Source organism: Staurois parvus, unplaced genomic scaffold (genome assembly GCF_062004578.1).
Source record: "Staurois parvus isolate SC_StPar_1 unplaced genomic scaffold, SC_StPar_1.0 ptg000282l, whole genome shotgun sequence".
NCBI lineage: Eukaryota > Metazoa > Chordata > Amphibia > Anura > Ranidae > Staurois > Staurois parvus.
In genome coordinates, this window is record NW_028318078.1 from 8,528,292 (window position 1) to 8,543,637 (window position 15,346).

At 40.4% G+C, this 15,346-nt stretch overlaps 1 protein-coding gene across 1 annotated transcript in view; it reads right to left on the reverse strand.

Annotated features, from left to right (window-relative positions):
• LOC149458639 (inter-alpha-trypsin inhibitor heavy chain H3-like) overlaps nucleotides 1-15,346 on the reverse strand; it is a 263,380-nt gene that overhangs the window by 190,385 nt on the left and 57,649 nt on the right. The window contains exon 8 of the mRNA XM_089681994.1: nucleotides 5,130-5,246. Coding sequence (XP_089538120.1) covers nucleotides 5,130-5,246 — 117 coding nt within the window. The remainder of the gene's footprint in view (nucleotides 1-5,129; nucleotides 5,247-15,346) is intronic.

Here is a 15,346-nt window from a genome sequence, read left to right on the forward strand (position 1 = left end):
CGCTCATCTCTAATTATGATCTTCCATCCTTTCTCTCTCTCTTTCTCTGTATTCTGCAACCATCTGCTGTTTTGTGTGTTTTTTTTCTTCTATGTTATTCTATGTTGCTGTCATTCTAGACTCCAATCTGTCTTTCCAGCCCCAGATCCAATCGCTGACAAATTCATGCAGACTCCACCTCCGCAACATCTCCAAAATACACACGTTCCTAACTCCAGAAATTACAAAGCAACTCATTCACTCCCTTATCATATCACGACTTGACTACTGTAACTCCCTCCTTGCCGGCCTACCCCAACACAGGCTATCCCCGCTTCAGTCTATCCTGAATTCTGCGGCCAGACTCATCCACCTTACCAACCACTCCGTATCCGCCACCCCCCTCTGCCAATCCCTCCACTGGCTTCCGATTGCCCAATGCATAAAATTCAAAATACTAACATTGACGTACAAAGCTGTTCATAACACTGCCCCAAACTACATCACCGACCTGATATCCATCTACCACCCAAAACGCACTCTCCACTCCTCACAAGAACTCCTACTCTCCAGTTCCCTGGTCTCCTCCTCCCATGCCCGTCTCCAGGACTTCACCAGGGCTTCCCCCATCCTCTGGAACTCCCTACCCCACTCCATCAGACTGTCACCTACCCTCCTCACCTTTAGGTTTTTGTGCAAAAAAAATACTTTTTCATTTTCTTTCTACATTTTTCAAACATTTGTGGAACAAAATGACATGTTCATAAAACTTTTATGGCTCATACAGGGGTGTGGAAATTATTTAAAAAACTACTTGTCCAAGGACTAAATCGGGGTCCAAATCTACTTGTCCCTCATGACAATCTACTTGCCGTGATCAAAACCGTATTTAAATAAGGTCTTATTTGTTATAATACTACTGAATGGTACAGTTTTATCACTAGGGGTTTTCAATGGATGTATGTCCCTTTAAACCTTTAAATGACTTTGCCAGGATGAAAAATACAAAGGGTTGATGTTTTCTATTAGGCAGAGCTGGTTTTAGGAATGTCTGGGGCTGTTAAAAATGAAAAAGGTTTTATAGTGACCTAAACTTTTAATATCTTTAACGTTGCACTGTTTATATCCTCCTCACCTCCCTGCCTGTCTCCAGCACCGCACCCGGGGATTAGCTAGGAGAGGAGAGACCTTGCAGTGTGATGAGCACCGATTGGGTGCTCATCAGGAATGGGGAGTGTCGGTCTCTCTTAATTCCCAGCAGAGGCACATCTGCTGAGCGAGTAAATTACCCTTGCACACAGATGCATTTTTGTCCTCAGTACAAGCACATGCTGAGCAGAGAAATCAAGGTCCGGTGTCCATCAGGGTCAGATAATTTTTTTTTTGTTCAACCTGCTGGTTGAATCAAAAATATAACTAATGTATGAACTGCCCTACTGAGCCTACCTTAACCACCTCCCGCCCACTATATAGTAATATGACGGATGCAAGGTGGTTCTCTCGTTCTGGGAGGATGTCATATGACATCCTCCCATTCTCACCGCGCATGCGAGGCTCAGTGAGCGTGCAGCGCGGTGATCGGTGGTGCGCTGTGTCCTTCAGACACAGCGGATCACCGATCCACGAAAAGAGCTGAAGATGTCGGCTCGGTCATGTGATCAGCTGTGTCCACAGTTGATCACATGTAAACAGGGAAATGCCGGTTATCAGCATTTCTGTCCTGACAGCTCGAGAGGAGAGAAGAGCCGGTAATCGGCTTTCCACGGAGGGGACATGTACACTGATCATCAGGACACTGATGATCAGTGTGCCCTGATGATCAGTGTAGCCACAGCAGTGCCACCTGTCAGTGTCCATCAGTGCCTTTTGTCAGTGCTCACCAGTGCCTTGTGCCAGTGCCCATCAGTGCCACATCAATGCCACATATCAGTGCCTACCAGTACACATCAATGCCATATATCACAGTGCCCATCTGAGCTGCCTTTCAGTGTCACCCATCAGTGCCAGTCAGTGCCACCTATCAATGCCAATCAGTGCTACCTATCAGTGCTGCCAGTCAGTGCCGCCTATCAGTGCCAGTCAGTGCCGCCTATCAGTGCCAGTCAGTGCCGCCTATCAGCGTCGCCATATATCAGTGCCATGTGTCAGTGCTGCCTTTCAGTGCTCATCAGTGATGCTTGTCAATGCCCATCAGTGCCACCTACCAGTGCCTCCTCATCAGTGCCCATCAGTGCCACCTATCAGTGTCCATCAGTGCAGCCTATCAGTGCCCATCACTACAGCCTCATTAGCGCACATTAGTGAAGGAGAAAAATCACTTATTTACAAAATTTTATAACAAAAACTAAGAAAAAGAAAAAACATTTTGATCCCCTGTTTCCCGGGGGCCCCATGAGTTGTCAGTCCGCCCCTGGTCCTGGCATTTTAGGACCTCAAGAAATTAGATAGCAGTCAGTACATCAGGATTGATTAACCTTCAAGATATGCACCATAGCTTGTAGACACTATAACTTTCACACAGACTAAATCATATACACTGATTTGGGTTAATTTTACCAAAGAAATGTAGCTGTATAAATTTTGGCCTTAATTAATGAAGAAAAAGTACTTGTTTGCAAAATTTTCACTTTTTTCTTTCAAAATTTTCGGTATTTTTTCACTAATAATGAAAAATTAAAAACCAAGTGATGATTAAATACCACGAAAGAAAGCTCTATCTGTCTCAAAAAAATGATAAAAAATTTAGTTTGAGTAGTGTTGTATGACTGAGTAATTGTCATTCAAAGTGTGAGAGCACTGAAAGCTGAAAAATGGCCTGGGCAGAAAGGGAGTAAAAGTGCCCGGTATTGAAGTGGTTAAAGGTTTCAATACTGTTTCCAGTTTCCCTTCTTTCCTCTAGACTATACATAATAAGTTCCTGAAGTCTCTCCTGATATGTTTTATCCTGCTGACCTTTTTATCATTTTTGTTGCCTGCCTCTGGACTCTTTCTATCTTATCAATATCTTTTTGTAAGTGAGGTCTCCAGAACTGGACACAACATTTAAATGAGGTCTAACTAAAGATCCATTCAAGGGAATTAGGACCTCTTTCCTCCTTCTAATGATCCCTCTAGTAGTCCAGCATCCTAGAATTCTATTCACTTTTCCCGTTGGCTGGCCGCACTGTTTGCTCATTTTGCAATCATCAAAAATAAATGTTCCTAAATCTTTTTCCTCTGTAGAACTGGCTAACACTATACCCACAATAATTTACTTAACCAAGAGATTCTTTTTCCCAAGGTACATTATTTTACATTTGGAAACATTGAACTGCAGTTTCCACTGCTTTGACCAATCTTACAGCTATTCCAAATCATGTTCTATGTTACAGACACTTCCAGGATATCAGCCCTATTTGTCATGATCAAAATTACATATATATATATATATATATATATATATATATTACATTACATGTATGTGTCTGTACATGTGTATGCGTACATGTGTGTGTGTGTATACGTACGTGTGTGTGTGTGTCTGTATGTGTACATGTGTTTGTATGTGTGTGTTTGTTTTTATATGTGTATGTGTACATGTGTGTGTGTACGGGTGTGTATATGTACGCGTGTGTGTGTGTGTGTGTGTACATGTGTTTGTATGTATGCGTTTGTTTTTATGTGTGTGTATATGTATTTTACTTTTAATTTCAACCCCCTATTCCTGTCCTATCAGAACTGCTTTTTAGGACGTAATAGCAGCAAGGACTGCTGCTCCTCTGAAAAGCAATCCATGATCAGATCGCTTTTCTGAGGCATTTGACAGGTGGTAAAGAGGCAATATGTTGCCTCCTCACCACCTTGTTTAATCCTGTAAAAAGCAGCATCGATCACCACACCACAACTGCGTGCAATACACACACAGTTGCGGGGTGGTTGTAGCTCAACCACATTCACCTGGAGGTATACTTGCATCTGCAGCCACAGCATGTGTATACCCCCAGCTGCTGTTTCTGCAGCTAAAGGGGGAGCAGTTGGGGGTGGTAAAATCAGCTCAATTGTGTGGTTTTACCGACCTCCAACCTCACAACTGAACAGGCCCTTGGTTCACATCTGTGTGGCTGTGTGTAGTGCAGCCCATTCATTTCAATGTACTGCTTACCCACAGAAATGCAGGGAAAGTTGTCCCTGACGTTAGTTTTAAAATTGCACCACACCAAAAGCACCCCGCGTTTGCCAATGTATGGGGTACCCCTAAAGAGCAGAACATTTGTCTGCGTGTCAGGAATGAGTGTGATTTTGCGCGCATTCCGCGACACACGGTAACGTGAACCAAGCCTTGGACATGGGTGCCTCATGACTGAAAATACTTTTGAAGGGTGCCCCGACTGGAAAAAGGTTGAGAAACACTGCCTTACCCAACAAACCTTTAGTCACATCACTTAAAGATAGATTGAATAGAACAACACCCAGTACAGAGCCTTGTGACTGGTCTCTTTTCTGAATGAACCCCATTTACAACCACACTCTTTAGTCAACTGCATATCCACCGAACTGCCTATGGGTTAAGTCCTAGCTTGTACAACTTTTTTATTACCTCATTATGTGGAACTGTATCAAATGCTTTGCTGAAATCGAGATAAGTTATCTCCACAGCACCATCCTGGTCCAAAACATTGGTGACATGGTAAAAAAAATCAGTCAGTCTAGACTGACATGATCCATTATCAATAAAGCCATGCTGCTTTGGGTCACAAAATTGTGAGTTCTTACAGTAAGTGATTGATGATCCTTCTTTTCACCGGAGACAGGGCTTCCATCTTCACCTGGCCTTCCTACCCGGTTAATGAGCTTTGGCTGTCTGACTGGTCGAGCAGCGATGATGCCAGTCCCACACATGCCCGCTCCCTGCGCCACAGCACAGTGCTCGGGTATGTTATTCCTTCGGAGCGCATGCACCAGCTATCAAAAAGAGTTAATATCTCCTAAATGGTGCACATTTAGGAGATATTTATTTTACCTACAGGTAAGCTTTATTATAAACTTACCTGTATGTAAAAGTATTAAAGAAGAGTTTACTACCACATTAAAATGTAAGTCATTAAACTTTAAAACTGATGTGAGATACATAAGTTGCAAAATTACTTTATAATAAATTAGAATAATCTTACCTGTTCAATTTTTCTACCATACATGGACCCACTTTTGTCAATTACATAAACAACATTTTTTGGCACTCCACTCAACTTTGGTGGTGCAAAGTAGTGCACAAAATACCCATTGGCAATCTAGAATGAAAAAGTGATAAAGATGAAAAACTTCCATTGAATTTATATCTGGATTTACATGCATTTTTGTTAAAGATAACCTTTCCTGTAACAAATTTGGTAGCTGCTGTTGAACATGTATGCATATAAGGAATTCTGATTTTGCAAATGATTAAGTTGAAATATTTACTTTGTGGCAATTGTACTCTGCAATGTTTACTTTCCAGCTTTGCAAATACTATGGAATTTTGCTGAGGACTGACAACATTCCTGAAAATCTGATGTCCTCCCATGTCAGGGGTGCCTTAAAGGGGTCATTAAAAAAGGCACTCTTTCCAAAGAACCAGGCTTTATGCAAACAATCCTGCTTTGGACGCTCATCCTTTCATCATGCCTGTGAGTTTAAAGGAGTTAGGAAACAAATGTTAAAACATGTAATATTCCTAATTTCCCAAATATTTACCTTCCATGAGTCAACACAATGTTGTCAGATCTTCTTACTTGTTTGACATATAATCAGGGTGCAAAGGCCCCCCTATCTCTCTTTGCAACATTTGCAATAAGAGATAAGTAGCATTTTCCGCAGTCTAAAGAATAAGAATATCTTACAAAATTTCCTTATGAGGAATGATGATCTGTTCGTTATTAGTGCTTTCAACAGCCGATTCTGACTGCTTGGACAAAAAAATCAGAACATGCAAGCTAGAAAATTTTTATAATACATGAACACAACATCTGATTTTTGTTCAATATATACAGTAAACTTATGAAATATGAATAAATGTTAGCAGTTGACAAGAGCTGCTATAAAGTGGTGCATTACAAATCCTAAGATCTTAGGATCCTAAGATCAAAGATACAGATTTAAAATTGGAAGATTTACATATACCTGGATTTTTCTACATGGACTTTCCATAATGAATACAGAAGTAGTCTTTACCTATTTTATCTGGCTTATTTGTCACATATGCAGCTAAGTGGAAAACGCAGAACTTTTTTTGTTTTTTGTTTTTATTTTTTTATTTTATTTTTATGAATGACATATGTTCACCATGATATAATGTCTACCTTTTTATGATCGATGTGATCTTAATAAATACAAGTTGCATGCACTAATTAAGTGATTATTACTCAGCTTAGGATTTGTAATGCACCACTTTCACTTTATAGCAGGTTTTGCTCTTGTCAACTGCTAACATTTATTCATATGTTTTTTGGTTTAAGAATCCACACCTTATACTTTGGTGAGTCGGGGAATATTTATGAAGGGGTGATTACACCCAGTCTTTAATGGCATCTTTTTCTTTATATATAAATTATGAAATAACCGAACAAAAAAAAAAAGCATGCATGATCGGAAGCAAAGAACGACCCTACACTACATTACTTCCTCATCTACTATGCTTATACATAGCTACACTTGCCTACGAGAATTTTCGTACAAGTTAATACCATTCTCAGTTACAGTACATCATGATATGCATCTTTGGGGAAAATTGTATGATCGTTTATACAATTTTCTCATAGTGTGTACTAGGCTTAATGGTTTTAAGCAAGGATGGATGAAACTAGGAGTTTTCACTTTCCTGGCAAATTGTCAACAATTGGAAGATTTTGTCTAGAATTCACTATTTGGCTTCATGCACACTGGGCATTTGCCCAACCCTTTTGAACACCTTTTTTCCTGGCAGGAGAAAAGCAGAGTTTGCAAACTCATTTAGATACTTCAGGCATTTGGGCGTTCATTCATTTCAGTAGTCAGAATAAATTAATATTCTTGCCAATCAAATCAATAAACGGTCAAGCACTAACACATCTAGGCACGTTTACACACATTTAAGCTCGTTGGGTGTTTTTTCTACTGAAATGCTCCTCTCCTGAATGTGCAAGTAATGGGTTTTTTTTGCCACTAAATGCCTGTAAACGCCTATGTGTGCAAGGCTTACATAGAGAGGTGCTTAAAGGAAGAAAACAAAAGTCAAACGCCCGTAAAAGTGGCCTTTTGACACCCAGTGTGTATGAGGCTTTTAAATAAAATGCGCTGCAGTGCATCAGGAAGGTGAAATTAAGGTGTCTTATTAGTGGTTGTAAGGAAACATTGGATTTTAACTAGCTTCTAAGCGTTACAGAAGCCCCTTCGTCTATCTTGGAACTGTTCTTGTACAAAAAATGGATTGTCATTTGTCTCATTATTGTTATATTTTTTTACACAGAAAAAAAATACGAAGAGCACTATAAAAAAAACTAAACTATACTTTGGAGGGCACATCAACCTAGTAAATAACTCTTTGGCTGGAGAAGTGAGGCAATGCTTTTTTACCTCAAAGTTAGATTTTGCAGTGTTTTGGCTGTGATAGAGCAATACCTTGCTGCTAAAGCCAGCAAGGGAGTGACATCAGGTATGTGTCCTTACTACATTTTCTGTCACTGCTGAATTCTCAACAGAGCTGCTAGTACAACACAGCCCTAAATACAACCAAAAACAAAAACATACACCCTCTGAATAAAGAAGAAAAAAGGTATATTTTTGTTTTTCAAGCTAATTTCACCTAAGCAGAGATAGAGGGTGTCAGACTTTCTCCCCTATATCTGTTCAGCCTGTCCAGAGCTCGACAAATTAAGAGGTAGGATCCAATTCACTCATACTGATCTGCATAAAAGTAAGATTCTTATGCACAAATGTGCACTTACTTTTGGTTAGAGATGTAAAATTTCCAGAAATTTTGAAGCCATGAGAAAAAAAACATTTTTTCCCTTTTTGTTTCTGGAAAAATTTAACTTTTTGGAAAAATTAAAAAAAAAATCAGCATGGAGTAGTTTTACACATTTAAAGTCATTTTGTTACACTAGGAATGTGAAATGCAGTGTATATAAAAGTATTGTGCTTGAAATAAAAATACAGCTTATTCAGTAAATAAACTAAACTTGTGTTTCAAAATTTGTGATGATCTAGAGACAGCAGAAAGAGTTTTGGAATAAGAACTCTGGAGGGAAAAGCTACTTGCACTTTCGTTATGGTGCTCATCATTTCATTCCATAAAGTATTTTTAATGTATTTAGGGCACCTCTGTCATACAAGGATGTGTTTTGTCATCCTTGTTGTATTTGGAAAAGAATGTTTCTTCTCATAGCAGAAATTGCACTGTGGAAATGTTTCCAAACTATAGATGTTGGTCTCAACATTTTACTGGGAAGAGGAAAAGAAAATCCAATTAAATGACCAGATTATAGGTAAACATTATGCTGTGATGGTGGAGAAAATTAATAGGAATCATTTAAAGGTTATAAAGATAAACTAATTTGTCAGACAAATATACCCTCTTACCTGTCAATTAAGGCCTGAGAGGAGGACAGAAACTATCATCTGCTGTATCCCAACAATAACCCAACTCAATGCAGTTCTCAAACAAAAGAATGCATTTATTTCACTAACTGGCACTGTAAGGGGAAAGACACCAGTTTAGTATGCTTGTGGGCTCCATCTTGTACCTCCTAAGGTACAAGATGGAGCCCACAAGCATACTAAACTGGTGTCTTTCCCCTTACAGTGCCAGTTAGTGAAATAAATGCATTCTTTTGTTTGAGAACTGCATTGAGAAGTACAGTGTTACTTGAACTGTATTCCAGGATTTGCTTGTCTTCAGCTGAGAGTACTTGCAATAATGTAAGACTTTACACAAAGCCTCACACATCTTTCATTATAGTGTTCATGTTACTATATAAAGTTTGAATACCATGTCATAGATATATTATTTATCATTGTAAAAGAACATATTTAATACTCCTTTTTTTTTAGTTTGTTTTCAAAACAAAGAACGGCTTTGGAAATATTGGAATACATTTTTTCCCAATTTTTCTTTTTTTTCAAGGCCTTCCCATGTCTGCTTTTGGCTATCGTGTGTTGCTACCTATGGGACTATGCACTGTATACTTTAAAACATTATGTCCAATATTAGAAATAAACAAACATTCACTACAGAATGTAGATACAGTATATATTGGTAATGCAAAGCATTATTAACTCTCCAATTTAATAGATCAGTAGCATCGTTATACTTTCTGGAAAACCAGTTAAAAAGTTCATATCTTTCCTAGTAAAGAAGGAAGGAGAGTTGGAATCATTCAGCAAGACTTCTGCCTGAACAGAGACTTTATAGACCTTCCACCCACCTAGACCCCCAGGTCATAGTGTATGCTTCCCATTCATCTCCAACTAAGGCCACAGTACATGCCTCCCACCAGCCTCCACCATAGGTCACAGTGCATTTCACCCACCAGCATCACCTTCAGGTCACAGTTCATGCTTCCCGCTCATCTCACCCATTCAGCTTTCAGTGCATTCCTTCCACCAGCCTCTTTCCAAGTGCATCCCTTCGACCCACCCTGCACCCAGTACATCCCTTCAACACACCACGCCTTTTAGCTCCCAGTGCATCCCTTGCACTCTCCTTGTCCACGGTCTCACAACACATTCCACCCATTTCCCCTCCCCCCTAACCTGCACTTCTTCCACCCACCTTACCCCCAGCTCCCAGCACATCCCTTCCACCCACCTCACCCCCAGTGCATTCCTGATACCCAACTCACCCTTCAGTTCACAGTTCATTCCTTTCATCCTCCCCCCATCCCCCCCCCCCAACTCACAGTACATGACTTGCATCAACCTTACCCCCTCAGCTGGTAGAGCACTTTTTCTACCCACCTTGTCCCTGGCTTCCAGCACATCCCTTCCATCCATCTTGCTAATAGCCACCCCCCAGCCTCCTATTAAAAATGCAAACACAAAATGGCTGATTTAGATATGGCCCTTCACCTAACTTGTGGTTGCAAATGTATCCCTAAGACCCTTTTAATTTGGACACAGCTGGTTATAGGGTAACCCCTTACTATGTTGGCCTTACTGAATCAAGACAACAGAACTTGACTTTCTTTGAAAGTAGGGAGTATGAACATACTGGGGAGAAGGTCACTGGGCAAGTTGCATAAACACTGTACACAAACTACAACAAGAGAAATACCACGCGCAAAAGCTGAGAATAGGCATAGTTACACTAAACTTGCAAAAAGAAATATATATGGAATGTAGGCGATAAAAGATGAGGCAAAATATTGGCATATATGGATTGGAGCCTCCCAAGTAAATAAAGACTGCAAGGGGGACATATACTCAATGATATAAGAAAACATTGCTGCTAAATTATGCAAGTAGTAGTGCTCCTAATACAGTCTTACAGTATACGCATAAGGTAGCGTCCACCTACCTCAGGCAGTCTTAGTCTGGATAGAAGCTTGTTCCAGGATAGCATGTAAAATAGAAAAAGAGAGGCACCTCTAAGTGTAGACATACAATCTCTGTTTATTTCACACAATAAAAAGCCACTTACAAGTGAGTGGTGAAGTAAAAGCACATCTAAGTCCGTCCAGAGGAGATCCCCAAAGTGTAACCATCTGTATACTACCATATTGCTGCAGATTCTCTCACCCATCCAGGCTGAGCTGGCAAGATGGTGGAAACACGGAATTGAGGGCTAAGGCGCACATGGAATGCGTGCCGGCATAATGACGCCACTGGGCGTTGTGATGTAACGTGTTTCTTGAGCATGTGCACTGGAGATCACAGCACTCCTTTGTCAAGCTGATGGAAGGGGACTAGTAATCTCTGTTTATCTAAAACTGGGATTGGCCGTGGATTGTTCTTAAAGGGACAAGAACTAAATTTGCCATTCATGGCATTTTCGGTATAACTCATTGTGGTAAATTTAGTTCTTGTCCCTTTAAAACCAATCCACAGTCGATCCCAGTGTTAGAGAAATAGAGATTACTAGTCCCCTTTCGTCAGCTTGACAAAGGAGTGCGCCTGTGTTGTGATCTCCAGTGCGTATGCTCAAGAAACACGTCGCATCACGATGCCCAGTGACATCATTACACTGGCATGCATTCCACGTGCTCCTCAGCCCTCAATTCCAGGTTTTCACCATCTTGCCGGGTCAGCCTGGATGAGCGACAGATGATCTGCATCAATACGGCAGTATACAGACAGATACACTGTGGCGATCTCCCCTGGACGTACTTAGATGCGTTTCTAGTCCACCACTCTCTTGTAAGTGGCTTTTTATTGTGTGCAATAAACAGATATTGTAAGTCCACACTTAGAGGCGCCTCTCTTTTTCTGTTTTACTGTACACAAACTGTGTTTCTTTAACAGACGCACTTTATGAAGGAAGCCCTTCCTAGAAAATAGAACCTTACATATTTCACAATTTTTCATGCCGCAAAACCTCATAGTAAACTGAAACGTGTTTCCATCCTCTTTTTAAAATGATTAAGTTCACCTTAGAGGAAGAAATCACAGACCCGGAAGGCCACTTCTTCTGTATGAAGGGCAAAATAGCTAACAAACTAATCATATTGGCTAATATCTACTACCCAACAAGATTTACCAAAGCTTTGCACAAAAACCATAGAGTCTAATACTATCTCCAGCCATGTTCCCATCACCATGAACCTGACGCTTACACATTTCAAACGTGAGAGATTTTGCAGACTGAATCTCAGTGACAGTTTCCAGGTTGAAAGCCCACCCACATTACTGTATGGCTAAAATACTTTCAATTAACCATTACCTGACCATTCGGAAAGTCCACAAAAGTGTACTCCAGAGAAACTAAAAGAACATGCTAAAGGAAAACATGTAGAGTTATAGAAAGGGGAGGTGAGGAATAAGAATGTTGTTTACTATGCCTGCAGTCAGAGGTGAAGTTATAATAGTAGCAGGATCAAATGATGTGAAGAATGGTTCTAACGGACATGTCAAATCTCTTGAACTAAATGTATGACCTCAGCTTACAGTTTAGTCCCTACCACCCTACTTTGTATACCATGTTTTCTTTTACATAGAACTGAATGCTCCACGTTGTATGCCGTATTGCACTTTTGATTGCCCCACTTTATATGCCATATTGTACTTTACATACTTCTGAACTTATCACTTTGTACAGTATGTTGCACTTTACATACTTCTGAATGCTTCACTTTGTAAGTCACGTTATACCCTACAGTATATGCTTCTGAATGCCCTTTTTTGTGTGCTGTGACATACTTCTGAATGCTCCATTCTGTACATCTTGTTGAATTCTATGTACTTTTGAATCCCCTTTCTGTACCTTACAATGTACATCTGAACACCACATTCTTTGATCTTTGATCTCTTTAATTAATGTATACTTAATACACCCATTGTGATGATGTCTTAAGAACATTTGTAGTAGTAGCTCCTAAAAATCGAATTCACAATGCTGCATTTTGATTTGTTGTTGTGCCATACCAGTATCTTTAGTGGTATTTGCAATACCATGGATGCAAGACCATCTTTAGCCTTTTACTGTGAAATCTCTTGGATATTTTTCCTAAGCCGTCTATGTGAAACAACATGTTCAAATTAAGTACATCCTTTGTTCAAATTATCAATACACTTTTTCAGCTGCATGTGCTGCTCATCTCTACCATTTCCCCCAGCTGAGCTTCGTCCTGGATTTATATCTCTGCTAGTTTCTAGGGCAGATTCAGGCAGATTTGGTATACAGTAATTTCACCTCTGATTGGATGTGGTATACTGGAAGGATAGACAACTGGGTACAAATATACAACTGACCAACTTTAGAGATAACAAAATTTCTTAATAACACACAGTCACAAGATTCTAAGTCATAGAATGTCACATTCCTGTCATAATAATAATTAAAATAGTGCAGCGCTCAAAACGATAATATATATAACAACAAATGTGCTCACATGCATTAGTGTCACAAAAAATATTCAAAATAATTAAGTGAAATATCTGTCCAAGTGCCACTCAATAATAATTATATCATATTTGTGCCCACATAATCAAAAAAAGAGAGATATTTATATAATACCTTAATAATAACTACCATATAGTATAAAACACATACATATAACAGTGCTCCAAGTGCAATATTGTGACCACACTTAGTATACTACTCAAAAAACTCAAACAAACTAAATAGTCCCCAAAAAAACGGATAATAATAAGTCCATGCAATGTGTAAACAAAGTGCAAAAAAATGCAAAAAAAATGTGTTCACATTCAGTGCACCAGCACCTCTTCACCTCCTAAGGCTAGATTGCCTCCTCACCTCCTTAATGCGACCCCTAAGGGCCAAACAGCTTTCAGGATCACCCTGGATCCTTATCCCCTGGCAGTAAACACTTCTCTTCACGTTGGGGATCCCTTTAGGGGACTTCCATTACCCCCGATCAGAAACTTCTGGAGAACAATCGCTCACCAACCAAGTGAGCAGAAAGAAAGGAATCCTCTAAGTGTAGTATTTAAAGCCAAACACTTTAATGGTAAAAGATAAAGTACAACACCACTCACATATATCCACAATCTTCTTTTTCCAATCTGTGGGTGTACTGCATGTAAAACGAAGGACTTCCTGGGTATACGAAGATGGTGGCTGGCGCCGAAAGTGCGTCACCGCGTACCGGAAATGACGTGCTAACGTGCCTACGCGTTACGTCACTGTCACTCGTGACGTGCCCAGAGGAAGTCACGAGTGACAGTGACGTATCCCATATACCCCAAGACCCCATCCAAGTTGTTAACACCTTAATAAAAACAACTAAAAATCAGCTCAAGGACTGTATTACTGACTCTGTGCGTGTGGAGATGCGAAGAAAATGCATGTTGCCTGGCCATGCAAAGCCCTCATGCCTATGTGAAAATCAGACATTTTCAATCCCATCAGCAAGAACCTTCATCCCCTGTATCAGAGACTTACTTCCTGTAAAAGTCTTCATAGAAAAAGTAACCTTAAAACCAATATCAGACACTCTCATTTGTTATGGCCTCTCCCTCTACAATGAAACTAGATCACTAAAATAACTAATTTCTTAGATGGGAGCACCTGAGAATTTTCAAAATGTGTCATTTCCTTGACTGATCCCATCACACTCCACCCTGACGGTTCTGTGACTTTTGCAGCCAGAAGAGTCATCTCTAGAGATGAGCGAATCGAAGTAGGCGAAGTGGAATTCGTTTCGAATATTAGGAAAATTTCCTAAAATGGCGACGACATGTGCGGCGACGGAGCGGGGATGTCTGGGAAGGCGCGCAGACAAGGCGCGCTGACCCATAATGCATTCATTCATGACATGTGATCGCATTAGCCAATCAGCAGCCAGCCAGCCAGCACAGTGTAATGGTCGAGCTATAAATGGCGGCCATTTTAGAATTCTCCATTTGCCTCCAGTCATTCAACAGAGGCAGACCTGGCTGTATGCAGGGAGAGAGTTAGGGACAGAGAAACGTTAGTTAGGGCCACAGAATCGTTACTTAGGGCCATAGAAACGTTACATAGGGCCACAGAAACGTTTACTTAGGGCCACAGAATCGTTAGTTAGGGCCACAGAAACGTTACTTAGGGACACAGAATTGTTACTCAGGGACAGACAGAATTGTTACTGAGGGATACAGAATTGTTACTGAGGGCCACAGAATCGTTACTTAGGGCCACAGAAACGTTACTTAGGGCCACAGAATTGTTACTTAGGGACAGACACAGAATTGTTACTGAGGGACACAGATTTGTTACTGAGGGCCACAGAATCGTTACTTAGGGCCACAGAATTGTTACTTAGGGACAGACACAGAATTGTTACTGAGGGACACAGATTTGTTACTGAGGGCCACAGAATCGTTACTTAGGGCCACAGAAACGTTACTTAGGGCCACAGAATTGTTACTTAGGGACAGACACAGAATTGTTACTGAGGGCCACAGAATCGTTACTTAGGGCCACAGAATTGTTACTTAGGGACAGACACAGAATTGTTAGTGAGGGACACAGATTTGTTACTGAGGGCCACAGAATCGTTACTTAAGGCCACAGAAACGTTACTTAGGGCCACAGAATTGTTACTTAGGGACAGACACAGAATTGTTATTGAGGGCCACAGAACCGTTACTTAGGGCCACGGAAACGTTACTTAGGGACACAGAATTGTTACTCAGGGACAGACACATAATTGTTACTGAGGGACACAGAATTTTTACTGAGGGCCACAGAACTGTTACTGAGGGCCACAGAACTGTTACT